The sequence below is a fragment of the Scyliorhinus canicula genome, chromosome 9 (genome assembly GCF_902713615.1).
Source record: "Scyliorhinus canicula chromosome 9, sScyCan1.1, whole genome shotgun sequence".
Taxonomy (NCBI): Eukaryota; Metazoa; Chordata; class Chondrichthyes; order Carcharhiniformes; family Scyliorhinidae; genus Scyliorhinus; species Scyliorhinus canicula.
The window spans coordinates 126,394,929-126,418,312 of NC_052154.1; the positions used below are offsets into that span (position 1 = coordinate 126,394,929).

The 23,384-nt window shown below is 46.9% G+C and overlaps 1 protein-coding gene across 2 annotated transcripts in view; it reads right to left on the bottom strand.

Annotated features, from left to right (window-relative positions):
• ptpn5 (protein tyrosine phosphatase non-receptor type 5) overlaps positions 1 to 23,384 on the bottom strand; it is a 271,921-nt gene that overhangs the window by 22,348 nt on the left and 226,189 nt on the right. For both annotated transcript variants that reach the window (XM_038807521.1, XM_038807520.1), the window contains exon 10: positions 937 to 1,047. In XM_038807521.1, the coding sequence (XP_038663449.1) occupies positions 937 to 1,047 (111 nt within the window). The remainder of the gene's footprint in view (positions 1 to 936; positions 1,048 to 23,384) is intronic.

The window sequence follows — 23,384 nt, forward strand, 5'->3', positions numbered from 1 at the left end:
CACATATTCTTCGTCACTCTGCACCCCTTTAGAATTATATCCTTTATTTTATATTGCCTCTCTTTGTTCTTGCACCCAAAATGTATCATTTCACACTTTTTTTACATTAAATTTCATCTGCATCATGCCCTCCCATTCCAGCAGCCTGTCTATGTCCTTTAGAAGTCCACATCTATCCCCTTAACAGTTCACAATATTATCAAGTTTTGTGTCTTCTGAAAATTGTGAAGTTGTGCTCTATCTATATTTATGACCGAGACTTAAGAAAAGCAGAGGCTCCCATACTGACCCCTGGGTAACCTCACTATATATGGCCCTTGAGTCCAATAAACAAGCATTCACCACTACTCTCTTTCCTGTCACTCAGGCAATCCTGGTGCCACTGCCCCTTTTCTTCCATGAATTTGAACTTTGCTGACAAACCTGTCTTGTGGCATTTTATCAAATGCCTTTTGGAATACTATGTACACTAAGTCTGTTAACTTTTCTTTATTACTTGAATTCTTAGATCATTGATATCCATAATCATTGTTGTTGCATGATGTGATGGTAGAATCAATGAATAGATATGGATAGAAAACAATTGTTACTTTAGGAGCCAAGGAGATGGAAGATATTCTTTTTTTTTATAAATTTAGATTAGCCAATTATTTTTTCCAATTAAGGGGCAATTTAGCGTGGCCAATCCACCTACTCTGCACATTTTTGGGTTGTGGGGGCGAAACCCACACAGACACGGGAAGAACGTGCAAACTCCACACGGACAGTGACCCAGAGCCGGGATCGAACCTGGGACCTCAGCGCCGTGAGGCGGTTGTGCTAACCACTAGGCCACCGTGCTGCCCGTTGGAAGATATTCTTGTTGGTAGTAGTAAAAATTGTTTTTTCACCAAAGCTGTTGATCCAATACTGAAGCCAGAAATTAATATATTTCACCTTCAGGGTAATGTTTCTCAAACTGTAGTCATCTGCATGGAGAACATTGTTTACAATCACTTCAATTCCATGGTAATTTGCTTTATCCTCAGGCCAATAAACTGTACATTTCTGAAACAAAGAAACTGGAATGAGTTCTAAAAGTAGCTGTTGAGCTAGGAGACTGTGAAAAGTTGAGAACAGTGATTTAAAATCTGAACATATTTGATATATTAGTAGGGTACGTCTAATCCAGATTGAGTGATTGGAAGGATCTACTTGCTGTCACCTCGCTGCATTGAGTAATTTGCAGTTAGGAGGAGCATGGGTTCTTATTCTCAGGAAGAGGTCGAGGGAACAGAGCTAAGGACCATTGGTGAATGGTATGACAAACCAACCAAGCTTTCTACTCCTGCTAATTGTCAACTGGTGACTCTTGTTGGAAAAATCACTTGTTTTGACATTAGAAGTACAGGTTTGAACTCGGCTATGATACTGTCTCCATGGATTTTTGCAACAACATTCATTGTTTAGGCTCACACTTGAAGAATTAGCCATTTGGATTGTTCTACAGTATGATGCCGTGAATATGGCACCATCCCTGCAGTAATCAGTGCTTTCGGAGAGGGGAGAAAATTAGGGAATTTGATTTCATTACATCTAAGCCTAAACAGGTAGTTTTGGCAGGCTACTGAACAATCAAGGAAATACCATTGATAAACTGATCCTCTCTTCATTCTGTTCTATGTTCAGTAGGTTTCATGAAGAGATTTTTAATTTTGTATGATTGAATATGTAGCATTTATTGATAACACATAACTGTGTTTGTGTTCATTTACAAAGGGTGTAGCCAAAGCTATGAGCTAATTCTACACAAGTCTGTCCAGTCTACAAATGGCTCTGGTCTCTGTCATGTGTCTCTTTACATCACACTGGGTAGTACTCTTCCCAGTCCCTTGCAATGGGAGGTACCCTCTTACTACATGCCTCCCGCAAATCTTACCCAGCGTATTTACATACAATTGTCCTACAACTTCTTCTACATGCACCTATCACCCCTGCTTGAAGTTTCTGGCTTTATAAACTCAGATGGAGGCTTGGCAATTCTTCCAGTTCTTGTTCTGCTCACATCCTGATGAGTGATGGGCTCTGTTGATTTGAGTAACCTTTGTTGATTCGGATTTGAGTTGTAGTCTGTGTTTCTTGCACTTATTGTCTTCTAATTCACACAAGTATCAGGAGGGTCGCATTGAGGGATGAGGCTCCTCCTGATCGTACCTTCCAGTATATGGATAAGATATGACCTTGGCTGTCATCATCTGTCCAGACAATGATGCCGCCTCCTTCAAATCCCTGATCAATCTTTGTGTAACTATGGCAGGCTTCTAGTGCGATAACCTCTATTATAGGCGGACGTCTGCCACTTCCTGTAGGACTGTCATGAATGTTTTGGTGGCCCGCGTTTGCCATCTTTAGGATTAGGTTCTTTGAAGCATTAGGAGTTGTTGTGGACTTTTATACCAATCAGGAGCTCTGATGGGGCTAATCCACATTGCAGCAAGGTGGATCTATAAGTTAATATCACCGTAGGGAAGTTTTCCATCTTCCTCGGAACATGGTGTGGACACCCTTTTCTACCTCTCCTTTTGACTGTGGATACCTTGAGAATTTGGTATGGTGTTGAAAGTGGTATTGGATTGCAAATTGGTTGAAATATTCATTTGCAAATTGCCGTTGTCAGACACCACCTCGTCCAGAATGCTGTGGCTCACAAATGTACATACATAGAAATTAGAAGCAGGAGGCCATTCGGTCCTTCGAGCCTGCTCTGCCATTCGTCATGATCATGGCTAATCATCACGTTCAATACCCTGAACCCCCGCCCCCCAATATCCCTTGGTCCCTTTAGCCCCAAGAGAAATATCAAATTCCTCCTTAAAATGGCACGATGTTTTTGCCTCAACTACTTTCTGTGGTAGTGATTCACGTCTCTGGTGAAGAAAGTTCTCCTTCCCTCAGTCCTAAATGGTTTACCCCTTATCCTCAAACTATGACCCCGAGTTCTGGACTTCCCCCACCATCGGGAACATTCGTTCTGAATATCTAATCCTGTTAAGTTTCTATGAAATCCCCCGCTTCATTTTTCTAAACTCCAATGAATATAATCCTAATCGATTTAGTCTCTCCTCATATGACAGAACTGTTATCCCAGAAGTTGGCCTGGTAAACCTTCGCTGCACTCCCTCCATAGCAAGAACATCCTTCCTTAGATAAGGACAACAAAACTGCACACATTACTCCAGGTGTGGCCTCACCAATGCCTTATACAATTGCAGTAAAACATCCTTAGTTCTATCCTCAAATCCTCTTGCTATGAAGGCCAACATAGCATTTGCCTTCTTTACTGCCTGCTGTACCTGTGCGCTTACTTTCAATGACTGATTCACAAGGACACCAAGTTCTCGCTGTGCATTCACCTCTCTCAATTTACACCCATTCAAGTAATAATCTACCTTCCTAGTTTTATCAAAATAGGTAACCTCATATTTATCCACATTATACTGTATCTGACAGGCATATGCCCAATCGCACAGCCTGTCCAAATCCCGCTGAAGCATCTCTGCATCCTCCTCATAGCTCACCCTCCCACCCGACATACGCAAAGTTTGAAATACTACATTTAATTCCCTCATCCAAATCATTAATATATAATGTGAACAGTTGAGGTCCTATCAAAGATCCCTGCAGTATCCCACTAGTCACTGCCTGCCAATCTGAAAAAGACCCATTTATTCCAACCTTTTAATTCCTGTCTGCTGACCAGCTTTCTATCCATCTCAAAACACCACCAGCAATCCCATGCGCTAAAACTTTACACAATAGTCTGCTACATGAGACCTTGCCGAAAGCCTTCTGAGAGTCTAAATAAACCATATCCACCAGTTCTCCCATGTCAACTCTACTAGTTATATCTTCAAAGAATACCAGTAGATTTGTCAAGCATGAATTCCTTTTATAAATCCATGCTGACTTTGTCTGATTATACCATTGCTTTCCAAATGCTGTGCTATGAAATCCTTGATAATGGACTTGAGCAATTTCCCTACTATTGACGTTGGGCTCACTGGTCTATAGTTCCTATTTTCTCTCTACTTCCCTTTTTGAATAGAGTCGTTATATTAGCTACCCTCCAATCTGTGGGAACCATTCCAGAGTCCAATGAATTTTGGAAAATGACCGCCAATGAATCTACTAGGGCTACTTCCTTAAGAACTCTGGGATGAAGATTATCCGGCCCTGAATATTTATCCGCTTCAATCCCAATAATTCCCCGAGAACTATTTCTCTACTAATACTAATTTCCTTAATCTCCTCACTAAAACTTGTGTTTCTCAGAACTTCTGATACATTATTCATGTCTTTCTTTTGAAGATAGAAGGAAAGTACAAATTTAGTTCCTTAGCCATTTCTTTGTTCCCCATTATGAATTCCCCCGTTTACGACTATAAGGGGCCTACATTCGTTTTTATCAATCTTTTTCTCTTGACTTGCATATAGAAGATTTTACAGTCAGTTTTTATGTTCCCCGCTAGCTTACTTTCATATTGTATTTTCCCCTTCTTAATCAATCCCTTGGTCTGCCTCAGCTGAATTTTAAACTATTCTCAATCCTCTGGTCTATTGCTTTTCTTGGAAACTTGTATGCCGCTCCTTTGAATCTACCATGGTCTCTAATTTCCCTTCTATGCCACGGTTTGATCACGGTTCCTTTTCTACTCTTGCGCTAAATAGGAATAAACAACTTTTGGAGTTCACCCATTCGTTCCTTGAATGCCTGCCATTGCCTGTTCACTGTCCTTCCTTTCAGTAATGTTTTCCAGTCCGTCGTAGCCAACTCATGCCTCATGTCATCGTAGTTACCTTTATTAAGATTCAGGACCCTAGTCTTAGAATCAATTACCTCACTATATATCATGATAAAGAATTCTATCATATTATGATCACTCATCCCCAAGGGTTCTCTCACAACTAGGTTGCCAACTAATCCTTTCTCATTGCACAACACACAGTCCAAGATGGCCTGTTCCCTTGTTGATTCCTCCATGTATTGGTCCAGAAAACCATCCTGTACACACTCTAGAAATTACTTCTCTGTTGTACTGTGACTAATTTGACTCACCCTATCTTCATGCAGATTAAAGTCACTCATAATTACAGTTGTTCCTTTAACACAAGCATCACTGATTTCCTGTTTAATGCTGTTCTTAACATTACCACTGGAATTTGGTGGTCTGTATACCACCCTTATCAATGATTCTTGCCCTGTGGTGTTTCTTAACTCAACCCATACAGATTGCACATCATCTGTGCTAATATATTTTCCCAATATTGCACCAATATCTTCTTTAATCAAAAATTCAACTCCACCACATTTTTGTTTCTGTCTGTCCTTCCTAAAAACTGAATAGCCCTCAATGTTTAGATCCCATTCTTAGTCACCTTAGAGCTATCTCTCCTTATCCCAACTATTTCTTACCCCTTTTACATCTATCTGCGCAATTCATCCATTTTAGTTCGAGTGCTCCGAGCATTCAGACACAAAATCTTAAGTCTAGTACTTTTTTCAGAAAATGTGTTTTTATTGAGATTTTTGCAGTTTTTACAAAGTTTACAGAACAAGATCATCATGTATTTACATAGGAATAACCTCCTTTACCACCCCCCCCCCCTTTGTCGGATGAACCCCAACCTCCCTATCCTCCCCCTCCACTAGTATCTTGATTTGTTTTGCACTTTTACAGGGTTTCGCTCATTTATTTGAGCGGCCTCGGAAGAGCCCTCAATCTTGCAGCTGGCCAGGCAAGTCCTTTTAACGTTCCTTGACCGGTTCCTACTATTTTTTACAGTGCCATTATCCGATACTAACCCTTGGTTTCTCTGCCTGTCACTTTTCTTATTGTCCTTGCTGTGTTTTTCTATTGTTCTTGATTCCCCCTGCCCTGAATCCTTACATAGGTTCCCATCCCCCTGCCATATTAGTTTAAACCCTCTCCAATGCTCCAGCAAGCACTACCCCCCCTCCACCACACACTCACACACACACACACAAGACATCAGTCCCAGCCCTGCCCAGGTGTAACCAGTCCAGTTTGTACAAATCCCACTTCCCCCATAACGGGTCCGATTCCCCAGGAATCTGAAACCCTCCCCCTCACGCCATCTCTTCAGCCATGTATTCATCTGATATATCCTGCTATTTCTACTCTGACTAGCACATGGCATTGGTAGTAATCCTGAGATCACTAGCATTTGAGGTCTGACTTCTCAACTTTCTTCCTAACTCCCTATGTTCTGCTTTGAGAACTTCATCCCTCTTTTTGCCCATGTCGTTTGTACCAATGTGTACCACAACCACTGATTGTTCACCCTCCCCCTCCAGAATGTCTTGCGACCACTCCAAGACATCCTTGACCCTAGTACCGGGGAGGCAACATACCATCCTGGAGTCTCGTTTGTGGCCACAGAAACACCTATCTATTCCCATAGCAATTGAATCCCTCATAACTATTGCATTCCCACACTTTATACTCCTCCTCTCTGCAGCAGAATCAACCATGGCACAATGAATTTTTCTGTTGCTGCTTTCCCCTGAGAGGTCATTCCCCTCAACAGTATCCAAAATGGTACATATGTTTTGCACGGGAATGGCCACAGGAGATTCCTGTACTGCTTGCTTAGCTCCCATGCTCTGTCTGGTGGTGACCCATTCCCTTCCTGCCTGTGAAGTCTGAGCCTGCAGTGGGACCACCTTTCCATATGTGCTATCCACGATGCTCTCTTCATCGCAGATGCGCCATAGTGTCCCAGCCACCACTCCAGCTCTGAAACTTGGGCTTCCAGCATCTGCAGCCGGAAACATTTCTTGCACACATGGAGTCTCTGGGATGTGGGAACGTTCCTGGTCTCCCACATGGAGCAGGAAGAGCAGACCACGGCTTGGAGCTCTACAACATGTCTTACCCTTTAAATTAAATTTATCCTTTTGATATCAAATAATACTAACTAATGTTAACTAGGGCCCTTCTTCTTAGCTCCTTGTTATTATAGAATATATAAATGTACTCATCCAATCAGCTGTTTTGATTTCTTGGATCTGCTTTTAGACTCATTTCTCCTTTATCCTCCAAGCTTGGTTCCCTAACTATTATCTTTTTCTGTTATTTAAGTGACAGCTATTTAGATACAGTCCCTGATATCCGTTACTCACCAATCAATCAGCTTACTGTTTTCTTGTGACCTCACTGATATTTTTTTCTTCAGGCCCAATGCGCTGCTTGACCAGCTCCTGAGCCTCAGGGAAAGCTGTCCCTCGTGGTCCGCTACTCTCTGCTGCCTGAACGTGAGTGAGAGCCCCGAGCCTCACGGTCCCTTTATCCTTTGTTCCCAATAGTGTCCCTCGCAGTCCGCTACTCTCTGCTGCCTGAATGTGAGTGAGAGCCCGAGTCTCATGGTCCCTTTATCCTTTGTTGCCAATAGAGTGTCCCTCGCAGTCCGCTACTCTCTGCTGTCTGAATGTGAGTGAGAGCCCGAGTCTCATGGTCCCTTTATCCTTTGTTGCCAATAGAGTGTCCCTCGCAGTCCGCTACTCTCTGCTGCCTGAATGTGAGTGAGAGCCCGAGTCTCATGGTCCCTTTATCCTTTGTTGCCAATAGAGTGTCCCTCGCAGTCCGCTACTCTCTGCTGCCTGAATGTGAGTGAGAGCCCGAGTCTCATGGTCCCTTTATCCTTTGTTGCCAATAGAGTGTCCCTCTCCGGTCCAATAGTCTCTGCTGCCTGAAGGTGACTGAGGGCCCCGAGCTTCGCAGTCCGTTTATCCTCCATTCCCTGTAGAATGTCCCTCTCAGGTCTGGACATTTCTGCTGCCTGAAGGTGATTTATTCAAGGATCTCATTACTACCTCGATGATCGCCGTATCTAATTGCTTATCCTAAATCCATTGGAGAACTAGTCAACCACGACGTGAAAGGTTTTTGACCAATATGGTGGCTCTGGCATTTTCTTCTGCAATGCGGGATGAACACCAATCCAATGCTCCACGTACCCCCGGCCACAGCGGGGCCCCTGCTCACCGGACCTCCGAGCCTGTACCCCAGATACCCGGACATAATGTTACCTGGGCTGGGTGCTGGTCCCCTCCCCAGTGCACACACCCACCCTCTGGATGCGGTAATGTGCCCGGTGCTGGGGCCCAACCGCTGAGTGTTCGGATGTTGGCCGCTGCGTCCATGGTACTGTCTCCGCTGTGTTCAGGCACAATATCCAGGCATCAAGTTTAATTGGGATTCTGGGCAATAACTTCCACATGCTGAATGGTACGCCTTTCCCACGGGAATCCACTTGGGAGGTGTGAAGTGCTCACTTAACTACGATTGACAATTCCCTATGAGCAATATCCTTCAGCTGCGTGGCCAGAGGCCTCCACGGTGAGGGAGAGTTATGAGTAGTCGGTGAGGCAAGCGGTCAGGGGCTGGGATTGCCCCCAGAACAGGAAGACATGATCCAGCAGTTGACACGGCAGAGCTGTGGCCACTGAGACACCCATCTCCCTCCACCCTCCCCTCAGCCCAGCCAGCCCCACCTTCTTCTGCTGGCGGTCCACCCCGACCTAGGCTGACTCTCCCACACAGCCTCTTGAGCACTAAGGCAGCTACCGCAGATGGCTATTCACCTTCTCGGGTCCCGCAGCAACCTTTCCCCCAGCTTCACATTTTTAAAAAACGAGTACTAATCGGATCCCCCGTGACCACTTGCTGGGGAGGCTGTTGGATCACGAGAGGCTGTTGGATAGGGGCTCACTCCCGTTAATTGTATGGAGATAGGGATTAAGTGATGATTATTGGTTTTGCGCTGCACCAAGGCGGGACCCTGATTTTGCCAACGGGAACGGGCCTGTTAGATCGTAAACAGATCGGCGCGGTTCTTGATTTTGGCCTTGCCCGTGATTGAGTGGCCTCGTCACTAAGTGTGCATTAATAATGCAATGCAGCCATTAAATTGCATCCAATATGGTTGAATTTTATGTTAATTTTGAGTGAGAGAACACTGGATCTAAGACTTGTATTTTAATCTTAAATAAGGGCAACTATGAGGGCATGAATGGTAAATGGTAAGAAATTGGAAAGTGTAGAGGTGGGTGTCCTTGCCCACCAGTCACTGAAGGCTAACTGAAGGCAGATGCAGCAAACTATTAGGAAAGCTAATGGAATGTTAGCGTTTATGGGAAGAGGATTTGAGTACAGGAATACGGAGGTCTTGCTTCAATTGTATAGGGGCTAAGTTAGAGCACACCTGGAATACTGTGTGCAGTGTTAGTCCCCTTACCTCAGAAAGCATGTTACTGCCATAGAGAGAGTGCAATGAAGGCTCACCTGATCTGATCCGGGGATGGCAATACTGTCTTATGAAGAGAAATTGGGCAAACAGGACCTCTGTTCTCTAGAGTTTTGAAGAATAAGTTGTGATCTCAATGAAGCCTGCACAATACTTAAAGAAATAGAAAGGCTAAATGCAGGCAAGATGTTTCATTTGGTTGGGAATCGAGAACCAGGAAGTACAATTTCAAAATAAAGCAGGATGTCACTTAGGACCGAGATGAGGAGAAATTTCTTCATACAAAGGGTTGTAAATCTTTGGAATTCTCTACCCCAGAGGGCTGTGGAAGCTAAGCCATTGTGTATGTTTAAAGCAGAGATTGATTGATTTCTGATCAACAATAATGTAAGAAATAATCTGCCTTCTTGTTTATTTCTACCAAAGTGAAGAGCTTCACAGCTAGCCACTGATGGAACCATCAATTCACTAGACACGTGCTTTAAGATATGAACAGTGGTTTTAATCTACTTACTACAGAGCCAGCCTGTTACCCGTTGAACTCTCGATGAACTGCAGGCTGGCTCTGGACAAGGGTAGTTATACAGGAGTCCAGGGGGAGGAATTGTGGGCGGAGCCAAGGGTGGAGCCCTGTACAAATTCCTGAGCATTCCCAGAGCTACTCCCCCTAGTGGTCGGATAACACTACTGCGCTTACAATGGTATTGGTAAATACAGTGTGAATTACTAAGTTACATTCACCCCCTGCAAAAAAAATCAAGTCCGGCGGGGGTGGTGGTCCACAAAATAAGTCTGTCCGGTGGTCGAACTGTCCGCTGTGATCTGCGGAGCACCGGGGTTGCAGCCTCTTGCGGTGGCTGGATGGGTGTTGTGTGCTGGGGTACGATGGCGGACTCCAGGGAGGGTTGTGTCCGAGCTTCATACTCTTCTGGTTCGACTGGGGGCGCTGGGGGCTGGCCGGCGCGGGTGCACGGAATTGGTGGAGTGGGCTCGGGAGCGCGAGGAGGCGGCAGCATGGGGTGTAGGGTGAGGGGTCTTTCTGTGGGCATAGAGGGGGCGCTGGATCCGGCGGGTGCCAGATCCCGGAGGGATACTGTGTCCTGACGGCTGTCAGGGAACTCGACGAAGGTGCACTGGGGGTTGGAGTGGAGCAGGCGCACCTTCTCAACAAGGGGGTCGGTTTTGTGTGCCCTGACGTGTTTCCTCAGGAGTACGGGGCCCGGAGTCCTTAGCCATGCTGGAGGTGAGACCCCCGTGGTAGTGCCCCAGGAAAAAATGAAGAGCCTCTCGTGAGGGGTCTGATTGGTCGCTGTGCATAAGAGGGACCTAATAGCGTGGAGCGCGTCTGGGAGGACTTCCTGCCAGTGGGAGACTTGGAGCTTTCTAGACCGGAGGGTCAGTAGGATGGTCTTCCAGACCGTCGCGTTCTCCCTCTCCACCTGCCCGTTCCCCCTGGGGTTGTAGCTGGTAGTCCTGCTCGAGGCAATGCCCTTGTCGAGCAGGTACTGACGCAGCTCGTCGCTCATGAAGGACGAACCCCGGTCGCTGTGTACGTAGCTGGGGAAACCAAACAGAGTGAAGATGCTATGCAGGGCCCTAATGACTGTGTGGGAGGTCATGTCGGGGCACGGGATAGCAAATGGGAAACGGGAGAACTCATCTACGACGTTTAGAAAGTAAACGTTCTTGTTAGTTGAGGGGAGTGGCCCTTTGAAATCAATCGCGAGGCATTCAAAGGGCCTAGAAGCCTTGACCAGGTGGGCCCTGTCTGGTCTATAGAAGTGCGGTTTGCACTCCGCACAGATCGGGCAGTCCCTGGTGACCGCTTTTACCTCCTCGTTGGAGAAAGGCAGGTTTCGGGCTCTGATGTAGTGGGCGAGCTGGGTGACCCCCGGGTGGCAGAGGTCGTTGTGGATGACTTTCAGTTGGTCAATCTGCGCGCTGGCGCATGTCCCGCGGGATAGGGCATCCGGAGGCTCGTTGAGCTTCCCCGGTCGATACTTAATATCGTAGCTATAGGTGGAGAGTTCGATCCTCCACTGAAGAATGTTATCATTTTTTATTTTGCCCCTTTGCGAGTTATCAAACATAAAGGCAACCGATCTTTGGTCGGTGATGAGGGTGAACCTCCTACCTGTGAGGTAGTGCCTCCAGTAACGAATAGCCTCCACAATGGCTTGTGCTTTTTTCTCGACTGAGGAGTGTCGGAGTTCTGAAGCGGAGAGGGTACGGGAGAAAAATGCGACTGGTCTCCTTGCCTGATTTAGTGTGGCTGCTAGAGCTACCACAGAGGCGTCGCTCTCAACCTGAAAGGGGGTGGATTCATCCACCGCCCGCATGGCCGCTTTGGCGATGTCCTCCTTGATGCAGTTGAAGGCCTGGCATGCCTTAGCTGACAGGGGAAATCGTGTGGCCTTAAAGAGTGGGCGGGCTTTGTCCGCATATTGAGGGACCCACTGGGCGTAGTAGGAGAAGAAGCCCAAGCACCGTTTGAGGGCCTTGGGGCAATGGGGGAGGGGGAGCATACGGTCCGGGTCTGGGCCCAGGACTCCGTTTTCCACGATGTAGCCGAGGATTGCCAGTCTGTTTGTGCGAAAAACACATTTCTCTTTGTTGTCGGTGATGTTTAATTTCTGTGCCGTCTGGAAAAAAACGGTGGAGGTTGTCGTCGTGGTCCTGCTGGTCATAGCTGCAGATGGTGACATTGTCCAAGTACGGAAACGTGGCCCGCAGCCCGTACTGGTCCACCATTCGGTCCATTGCTCGTTGGAACACCGAGACTCCGTTAGTGACGCCGAAGGGGACCCGGAGGAAATGGAAGAGGCGGCCATCGGCCTCGAATGCCGTGTAGTGGCGGTCCTCCGGGCGGATTGGGAGCTGGTGGTATGCAGACTTCAGATCCACCGTGGAAAAGAGCCGATACTGGGCGATCTGATTTACCATGTCTGCAATCCTGGGGAGGGGATACGCGTCGAGGAGCGTAAATCTATTTATGGTCTGACTATAGTTGACAACCATGCGGAATTTTTCCCCGGTCTTAACGACCACCACCTGAGCTCTCCAAAGACTATTGCTGGCCTCTATAATCCCCTCACTGAGAAGCCTTCGGACCTCCGCTCTGATAAATACCCTATCCTGCAGGCTGTATCGCCTGCTACGAGTGGCTACGGGTTTACAGTCCTTTGTGAGATTGGCGAAGAGAGGAGGGGTGGAGATTTGCAGCGTAGCGAGGCTGCTGATAGTGCGTGGGGACAGGGGCCCACTGAAGCTGAGGGTGAGGCTCTTAAGGTTACACTGAAAATCTAGGCCTAATAAGAGTGGCGCGCAGAGGTCGGGCAAAATGTAGAGTTGAAATTTTGAGTAGCTAGCGCCTCGGATTGTGAGTGTCGCGGTGGTGCGCCCCTGGATCTGGACAGAATGGGAGCCTGATGCGAGCGAGATAGTTGGCCGCACGGGGAAAACGGGGAGCGAACAGCGTCTTACCAGGTCTGGGTGTATGAAGCTCTCAGTGCTCCCGGAGTCGAAAAGGCATGGCGTGTTGTACCCGTTGATTTGGACCTCTGTCATCGAATTTCGCAGATGCTTCGGGCGTGATTGATCCAGGGTGACTGCGCCGAGTTGCGGGCCGCGTGACGAGTGCCCGAGGAGGTCGTACTCTTCCGATGAGTTGTCCGAGCGTGGAGATGCAGGTCAGGCCCGTGGATCGCACGTGGTGGGCGGCGAGGAGGATGGCGTCCAAGATGGCGGCCCCCATGAGTCGCACGTGGCCGGCCGTGTGGTGGAGGTTTGCTAAGATGGCGGCCCCCATTAGTCGCACGTGGCCGGCCGCGTGGTGGAGGTTTGCCAAGATGGTGGCCCCCATGGATCGCACGTTGCGGGAGGGGGCGGTATCGGGGCATAGGCCGCAGCGTTTCGGGCCTGCGGGTGTGGGAAGCGATTACTTCGTGCCGCTGGGGAGTTGGAAGCTGGGGCCCTTTTTGCGAGGCACACTCTTGGGTAGTGGCCTTTCCGCCCGCAGCTGCTGCAGGTCGCGTTGCGGGCCGGGCAGTGCTGCCGCAGGTGCTGATTCTGGCCGCAGAAATGGCAGGCTGGAGCAGCATAGTGGCTGGCTGGAGCAGCATAGTGGCTGGCTGGGGCAGCATGGTGGCTGGGCAGCCGCGTGGCACAGGCCTGGGGGAGTCGCTGGTCGGGGGCCCATGATTGGGCCGCGGGGTCCGCGGGGAACGAGGTGAGGCTGCGGAAGGAGACCTCCATCGTGGTAGCAATTTCCGCAGTTGTTTATAAGTCTTGGGCCCCCTTTTCCAGCAGCCATTGGCGCACCTAATTAGACCTGAGACCCGCTACAAAAACATCGCGTACAGCAAGTTCTCTATGTTCAGCCGCGGTAACCGCTTGTTTGTTACAGTCATTTGATAGATTATTGAGCTCTCTTAAAAATTCGGCGAGTGATTCTGTAGGCCGCTGGTGGCGAGTCGTGAACACATGGCATGCGTAAACTTCGGTAATGGGCCTTACATACATCTTATCGAGTATCGCTAGCGCTGCAGTATATGAACCGGTCGAGTTTAGTTGCGTAGAGATTCTGTGGCTCACCCTCGCGTGCAGTAGACTCAACTTCTGTTCCTCTGTTGTTTCGGCTGTGCTCGCTTCTGCCAGGTAGGCCTTAAAGCACTGCAGCCAGTGGGAGAAGATTTATTTTGCCTCTGCATCATGTGGGTCGAGTTCCAGGCTTGACGGCTGATTCCATGATTGATCCTGACTGTTCTTAAGTAGATTAAATTGCTGGAACCATCAATTCACTAGACACGTGCTTTAAGATATGAACAGTGGTTTTAATCTACTTACTACAGAGCCAGCCTGTTACCCGTTGAACTCTCGATGAACTGCAGGCTGGCTCTGGACAAGGGTATTTAAACAGTAGTCCAAGGGGAGGAGTAGTGGGCGGAGCCAAAGTTGGAGCCCTGTACAAACTCCTGAGCATTCCCAGAGCTACTCCCCCTAGTGGTCAGATAATGCTACTGCACTTACAATGGTATTGGTAAATACAGTGTGAATTACTAAGTTACATTCACCACAGTTACATTATATTCCACCTGTCATTTTCTAGCCCAAGAGTATCCAACTTCTTGTCCATGGACTATATGCGGCCAGCAAAGACCCCCAGTGTGGCCCCCTGAGGTAGTTTTCAAAATGCCTGTAGGTGGAGGAGATACTTAAAGAAACTTCTCCTTGAATCACAGACTTTTCCTCTCCCCCGTTTGCTGCTGATGGGGTTACTCAATCTCTGCTTTATGGCAGTGATGGGCATGCGGCCCATCTGGGATATGAATGCAGCCCTTGAGACATTTTGTTGACCGTTGCCTATGCACAGGGTTGCCACATTCCCCTTATTTCTGCTGTATAGATTTTTTTCCTACCCGCATAATTGAAGTGATACGCACGTAAAGCAAGGCCAAGTGAAGTGAGGTCTGTGCTGATTGCACACAACATTGACTGAGAGAGCTGTGTGATCCATCTGCGTCAAAGTGTAAATATTTTCTTTTTTACCATTTGAGGTTGATAGTTCTATTAATATATAAATAATTAAGCATTTGCTGGAACTTGTTATGAAATATCCGGTGTGTACTTAATGTATTTAATCTTATTCCTGTGTTCATGGTTAGTTAACAAGTCTGATTTCAATCTTGAGACCCACTCATTCGGCCCATTCACGAGCCTAGGTTGCCCAGTATTGTCTTCTCGAGAGTCTCACGGATGGGATGGGCTGGGTGGGGGAAGGAGAGACTTGCTCCAGCCTGAATCGGGCTGTGCTGCTTGGGGTAGAAGAGACTCACTCCATGTTGGTCCAGGTAGATGGAGAGACGTATTGCTGAGCCAGAAAAGAATGGATGAAATGATGCGAGCGGAGGTGTAGGAGGTGCATGGTGAGGATGAAAAGTGTGGGAGAGAGAGATGTAATTTAGTGAGAGAGTGCGTGTGTGTTTGTGTGGGAATGAGAGAGTGCGTGTAAGTGAGAATGCATGTGTGGGAGAGTGAGGGAAGGTGGGTGTGTGTCGTGCTCACTCTCAGTTTTAGGACTCTCCCATACACCAACACAATCCTACCTACTCACAGCCAGCGAAGGTGAGTGAGCATCAATAGATTGGGAATGAGCCAGACAAACGGATTCTGTAGGCACAATTGTCCAGAAAGATTTCTAAGTGTTGTAGCGAGCGGGAATTGCCGCGAGCTTCCCGGCGCTCAGCCTAGCGAGATCGCCAACGCAATTCAAAGTTAATTGGTCCACTTAACAAGGCCACACGGCTTCTTGCTGCAAATGAAGGCTCTCCAGCTGATTAGCCGGCACCGCGTTCGCCAGCCCCCCACTAACAAGATGGAGCAGCACTGAAACTGCACTTGCTCAGCCAACCCCAGCCAGCTCACAACAAAGTGTGGGGAGGCTGCTAAACGCAAAGTTGAGCAACTACCAGGCTCCACCCGGAGGACCTGTCAAACCTGAGTTGTTATTGCCTTACTGACTGACCCATCCCTCCCACTGACCACATGTCCATTCTCCAACAGGACCTCCAGCCGCAGGTCTTCCAGTCGAAGGCGCAGGCCCATCTCGCCTACGGGAGCGGCCTGTTTCATCACAAACTGTTTGGCACTTGGTACGGTTCTCATTTTTTGACCTCTCCTGCTATTCACCAGCCTCATTTCACTTGAGCGAGAGCGTAAGGAGGCCGGAGAATCACAGCTTGTACTTCTCCTACACTAATGGAGATCTTTATTAATTAGTCTTTAATTATCAATTGATTTCTTTGACCTTGCTTTATTTTTGCTCAGCAAGTTGCTTATTTTTGTCGTACTCAAGTTTATTTGGAAATTCACATTTAATGTTGTGCCTAGTGTTACCGCCGAAGTGAAAAGTTTGGTCAAGCCTGTTCTATGGCCATTCACTTAGCCTGTCTAACTCGTCTTGAAGCCTCCTTACAATTTACAAATTTACTCCTTACAAGCCTCCTCTTTACAATTTACATTCCCACTTAGTTTGGTGTTATCAGCAAATTCAGAGATATTGCAATCGGTCCCCGGACTGTAGCGATTCAAGAAGGTGACTTAACTTGTTCAGGGCAATTGGAGATGGGCAATAAGTGTGAGCCAAGCCAATCCATGAATAAATTTTTTAAAATCCAAATTATTAAAAAGATTGCAAACAACTGGAATCTAGCACAGATCTTTGCGGTACCCCGCCGGTAACAACCTATCGTCCTGAGAATGGTACATTTATTCCTCACTGCTTTCTTTTGTCTGATAACCATTCTTAATCCATACTAGTATGTTTCTCCCAATCCCATGCACTCTAATTTTCTTTATTAAACACCTGTGTGGGACCTTAACAAAAGTCCTTGAAAATGCAATTCAGATAATCGCACGCACTGGTTTTCTTTTATCTATCCTCCATGTAACATCCTCAAAAATCTCCTTTTGTCAAACATAATTTCCCTTTTATAAATCCATGTTAACTACCCAATTTCACCATTCCTTTTTAAATGTCCTTAATAATAGATTTTAACATTTTCCCTACTACTGACCTCAATCTAACAGGCCTCTAGTTCTCCATTCTCTTTCTTCCTCCCTCCTTAAATAGTGGAGCTACATTTGCTATTTTGCAATCCACAGGAACCTCTCCAGAATCTGAAGAATTTTGAAAGATAACCACCAAGGCATCCACTATCTTTCCAGCTACCTCCTTCAAAACTCTAAATGAAGTTCATTTGGTCCAGGGGATTTATCAACTGGATTCAATCCAGTTAAATTTTCCAAGTACCACCTCTTTATTGATACCAATTTCCTCAGTTTCACATGTCCCTTGGTTGACTAACATTTCTGGGAGATTAAATCATGTCCACATGTTTTGGGCATACCCGAAGCTTAGAGGGTTTTGGCAGGGTTTTGCTCACGCAATGTCCACGGTACTCAAAACACAGGTGGTGCAGAGTCCGGGGGTGGCGGTCTTTGGCGTGTCAGAAGAGCTGGGAGCTCAGGGGGCGAAAGAGGCCGACATTTTGGCCTTTGCCTCCCTGGTAGCCCGGAGATGGATCTTATTAATGTGGAGGGTAACCAGAGTGTAGAGACCTGGGTTAGAGACATGGCTGGGTTTCTCAGTCTTGAGAAAATAAAGTTCGCCTTAAGAGGATCAATGGTAGGGTTCACCTGGAGGTGGCAGCCGTTTGTTGACTTTATTGGAGAAAATTAAAATGTCAGAAGAAGCAGAATTCCAAAGGGGGTGTTGGGGGTGGGGGAGAGAGGAACGGACTGTTGTTTTATGGTTGGGGTGTGTAAAGATTATGATGGGGGTGAAAAATGTTTATTGTACCATGTTTATGTCGCTGTTATTGTTATCATAAAAACTTGCAAATACCCTAATAAAAATTTTTTTAAAAAAACATTTCTGGGAGATTTTCTGTATGTTGTGTGAAGACAAACATAAAATAACTTTTATTTTTTTCTGCCATTTCTTTTTCTGCCATTTCCCAGTTCTCCACTTTAAATTCTCTTTGGAGCTCATTTGTCCGAGCTAATCTTTTCCTCTTCATGAACCATCAAGAACATAAATTTCCCCCAATCCTCAAGCTTACCAATTTTTCTGGCATCCTCATCAGCCATTTTTTAAAGGTAATGCAAACATTAATGTATTTTGTTAACCACGGTTAATCTACCTTTCCCTTTGAGCTTGATGTTTCCGTTGAACATACTTCCTCAGGAAACTAAGGAAATTTAGCATGCCCACATTAACTCTTACCAACTTTTACAGATGCACCATAGAAAGCATCCTATCTGGCTGCATCACAGCCTGGTATGGCAACTGCTCGGTCCAAGACCGCAAGAAACTTCTGAGAGTCGTGAACACAGCCCAGTCCATCACACAAACCCGCCTCCCATCCATTGACTCCATTTACACTTCCCGCTGCCTGGGGAAAGCGGGCAGCATAATCAAGGATCCTTCCCACCCGGCTTACTCACTTTTCCAACTTCTTCCATCGGGCAGGAGATACAAAAGTCTGAGAGCACACACGACTAGACTCAAAAACAGCTTCTTCCACGCTGTTACCAGACTCCTAAACGACCCTCTTATGGACTGACCTGATTAGCACTACGCCCCTGTATGCTTCTCCCAATGCCGTTGTTATGTAGTTACATTGTATACCTTGTGTTGCCCTCTTATGTATTTTCTTTTATTTTCATGTACTTAATGATCTGCTCAGCTGCTCACAGAAAAATACTTTTCACTGTACCTTGGCACACGTGACAATAAACAAAATCCAAATCCAATCCAACATACACTGTCCCATTTGTGAATCTCATGAGACACAAAGGAATTTCTGAATTCCTTAGGGGCATCTTTGCAAGTTCCTTCCTGTCTAACAGTCAGACCAGTGTCTTATGATTTGTTTCAGTGCTGGCTTTTAGGTCGATAATGTAGTCCGAGAACTTCTCGCAGCTTCACATAACTGCGAGAGCTTTTTAATGGTACATCGTATCTTTGTGTCTGACAGTTCTCTAGGTGTGTAATATGTTGGTCGGTGACATCCACCCAGCTGTTCCTGAAATAACATTGCCCTGAGGTATGTGACCGATGATCTGCTGCTATAATAATCTTTATCAGTGTCACAAGTAGGCTTACATTAACACTACAATTAAGTAACTGTGCAAATCCCCCCTGCACCTGTTTGGGTACATTGAGGGAGAATTCAGAATGTCCAATTCACCTAACAGTAGTGGGCAAGGTAGGTCATAATGAGCCAGGATATTGGATGGGAATAGCATGGCTGCGATGTGACCAATGTTTGCTCCTAGTGCACATCCCAGCACCCTACTTGGCCTTTTTTAAGAGGGTGCCACAGCATTATTTGACCTCCACCAGGTTTGGTAGAAGTTTCACCAACTGGGTCACCATACCCAGGAATCTCTGGAGATCTGGAATAGATGGTGTGGATGGGATCTCATTGATAGCTTTTTTTGTGTTGGTCGGCTGTGATGCCTTTTCTGCTGTCAGTGCATCCTAAGAATCGAATATCAGTCGAAGAGAACTCTAATTTCTTGCTTAGTGTCAACCCAGCTTCCTGAAAGCATTCTAGGAAAGCTATGAGCCTCCTGTCATGTTCCTTCATGGTTATGCCATGGACTAAAACATCATCCATATGGCAGGTTACACTTTCCAAGCCTTGCAAATTGACCAAAATTGTGCACTGAAAAGTCTCTGGTGCCAACGTAATGCCGAATGGCAATCAGTTCAAACAGGATTTGCCAAAGGGATGATGAAGGTAGTCTGCAATCTGGATGTCTTGTCTAATTATCATAGAATTTACAGTGCAGGAGGCCATTCGGCCCATCGAGTCTGCACCGGCTCTTGGAAAGAGCACCCTACCCAAGGTCAACACCTCCACCCTATCCCAATAACCCAGTAACCCCACCCAACACTAAGGGCAATTTTGGACACTTAGGGCAATTTATCGCCAATCCACCTAACCTGCACATCTTTGGACTGTGGGAGGAAACCGGAGCACCCGGAGGAAACCCACGCACACACGGAGAGGATGTGCAGACTCTGCACAGACAGTGACCCAAGCCGGAATCGAACCTGGGACCCTGGAGCTGTGAAGCCATTGTGCCATCCACAATGCTACCATGCTGGAAGTTGTAAGAAGCTGCTGTGAAAGCACTACTTTTGGAGAGCTTGGTCAGGCTGTCGTCCATCAAGGCAACTGGATGAACTTCTCTTGCCATTGCCTTGTTGAGATGTGTCGACACAGATAGGCGTGTTTGACTTTGGAATTGGGAGCATTCCGGAACACCATTTGGTTGGCTGAGTCCAATTGTTATTGCCCTTACTTCATGAGCAGGGTGGTATTTTCTGTGCTGCAAACAGGCACATGGGCTTGGCATCCTCCCTTAATGTAATACTTTATGTGGTCTTCAATCAGCCAATCACATGGCCCGGCATATCCAACACTCTACCATTACTACCAAGCCAGGGGACCAACCCTGGTTCAATGAGGAGTGCAGGAGAGCATGCCAAGAGCAACACCCAGGCATACCGAAAAATGAGGTGTCAACCTGGTGAAGCAGCATCACAGGACTACTTGTGTGCCAAACATAAACAGCAAGTAATAGACAGAGTTAAGTGATTCCACAACCTAGGCATCAGTCTAAGCTCTGCAGTCCTGCCACATCCAACCACGAATGGTGGTGGATGATTAAACAACTCACTGAGGGGGGGGGGGGGGGGGGGGGGGGGGGGGGGGGGGGGGGGAGGCTCCACAAATATCCCCATCCTCAATGGTGGAGGAGCCCAACATACATGTGCAAAAGACAAGGCTGAGGTATTTGCAACAATCTTCAGCCAGAAGTGCCGGGTGATGATCCATCTTGGTCTCCTCCGGAGGTTCCCAGCATCACAGGTGTCAGTTTTCACCCAATACTATTCACTCCACATGATATCAAGAAGCAGCTGAAACACTGGACACTGCAATGGCTATGGGCCCTGAGAATATTCCGGCAATAGTACTGAAGACTTGTGTTCCAGAATTTGCTGCCAAGCTGTTCCAGTACAGCTACAACACTGGCATCTACCCGGCAATGTAGAACATTGCCCAGGCGTGTCTTGTATACAAGAAACAGGACAAATCCAATCCAGCCAATCAGTCTACTGTTCATCATCAGCAAAGTGATGGAAGGAGTCATCAACAGTGCTATCAAGTGGCACTTACTTGGCAATAACCTGCTCATGGACGCTCAGTTTGGATTCCCCCAGGGTCACTCAGCTCCTGACCTCTTACAGCCTTGTTCAAACATGGACAAAAGCGCTCAATGCCAGAGGTGAGGTGAGGGTGACTGCCTTTGACATCAATGCAGCATTTGACTGAGTATGGCATCAAGGAACACTAGCTAAACTGTAGCCAATGGGAATCGAGAGGGGGGGGGGGGGGCGGTGGTGGGAACTCTCCGTTGGTTAGAGCCATACCTGGCACAAAGGAAGGTGGTTGTGGTGTTGGAGGTTAATCATCTCAGCTCCATGACATCACTGCAGGAGTTCCTCAGGGTAGAGTCCGAGACCCAACCATCTTCAGCTGTTTCATAAATGACCTACCTTTCACCATAATGTCAGAAGTGGGGATGTTTAAGGCTAGGATCCTATGGCGAGTAATGCCCCTCCTGACCCCCCCCAAAGCCTATCAACCATCTACAAGGCATAAGTCAGGAGGTAATGGAATACACTCCACTTGTCTAGATGAGTGCAGCTCCAACAACACTCCAGAATCTTGACACCATCCAGGACAAAGCAGCCCGTTTGATTGCTCCTCCTTCCATAAACATTTGAAGCCTCCACCACCGCTGAACAGTGGCAGCCATGTGTACCACCTACAAGATGCACTGCAATAACTCACCAAGGTTCCTTAGTCAGCACATTCCAAACCCATGACCACTACTATCTAGAAGGACAAGAGCAGCAGATACCTAGGAACCCCACCACCTGGAAGTTCCTCTCCAAATCATTCACCACCCTGACTTGGAAATGTATCGCCTTTCCTTCGCTGACGCTGGGACAAAATCCTGGCTCTCACTCCCTAACAGCACAATGGGTATACCTACACCTGAAGGACTGCAGCGGTTCAAGAAGGCATCCCGCCACCACCTTCTGAAGGGCAACTAGGGATGGGCAATACATTCTGGCCTAACCAGCGTCGCCCACATCCCATAAATGAACAAAACAAAATCCAGAGTTTGGAAAACCTTTTTGACTTGGAACCAGACTCTTGCTGGTTGTCTGAGCCAATTTTTTGAAGAAGGTCGAGGTCAACACTGGCTTTTCTATTTAAAAAGGGAAAACTCTCGATTGTGAACTGCAAATCATGCCTCCAGGATTTGTTTATCTTTGTAATGGAATGTTACCTGCAATGTACCTTTGACTGTGAGTTTGATGCCACCTGCTCCATATAACTATGTCTTGGGTGGCATCAGGCATTGTGGACCCTTGTCCATAACACTGGCTCCCGTGTCTAATTTGAAATTGGTGAGGAGACCATTTACTGAGAGGTCTGCATTCCAAAAAGAGAATCCAGGATGCTAGACCTCACCCAAGGAGCATGGTTGGGTATTTTCCTGGTGTCGTACCTCAATCTCATGCATTGTCTTGGACCTTTCCACCTGCCTGGGCGTCTTAGCTTTGAAGTGTCCCAGGTGGCTGCAGTTGAAACACTGCACTGAGATGGCTAAACATTGCTCTCCACAATGCTGAGGTTGATTGGCTCCACAGCTGATGCAGTCACCCACCCTCTTGTGGTTGGTTTGGATTATACCTTTCTTGGCCTGAAGTCTCTCTTCTTCTTTGTTGCTTTACTAGCTGGACAGTTGGCATTGCTCTGTACCAAGGCTTACCTTTGCCCCACAAAATGGTTTGGTTCTGTTGGCAGACTGCCTGACTATTTGGACAGCCTTTTCTAGAGTTAGATCTTCCTTGGCCTTAGAATGTCTGAAATAACATCATGAGCCACTCCAACAAAGATTCTGTCCCTTATGAGACTGAAGTTCACTGTAGCCTTCAGCTAATCTGTACAATTTGTTTATATAAGAGTCAACCGGTTCTCCAGACTGTTTGACATGTTTGTTGAATTTTGACTTCTCTTAAATGTTGTTGCTTCTTAGATTAAAATATGTGTCAAATGATTTTAGAACCTCATCAAATTTATCTCAGGAATCATTTATTCTTTGCCTTGCAATAATATAATTGAATTGACTGAATAAAGTTATGTATTCACTTGTGTGATTCTCCGGCCTCGTTGCGCTCTCACTCAAGCGCAATGAAGCCGGTGAATAGTGGGAGAGACCCAAAACAAAATCCTCGCCGGGCGCCACTTTGCAATGCAACCAGCCTGCTTCCATAGGCAAAATCAGGATTTGGCGAGAGAACAATTATCACCACTTAAGCCTCATTTCCATACAATTAACGGGAGCCACCCCATATCCAATGGTCTCCCTTCATTCAACGACCTCCCCAGCAAGTGGTCACGCTGGCGCCGATTAGTACTCCCTTT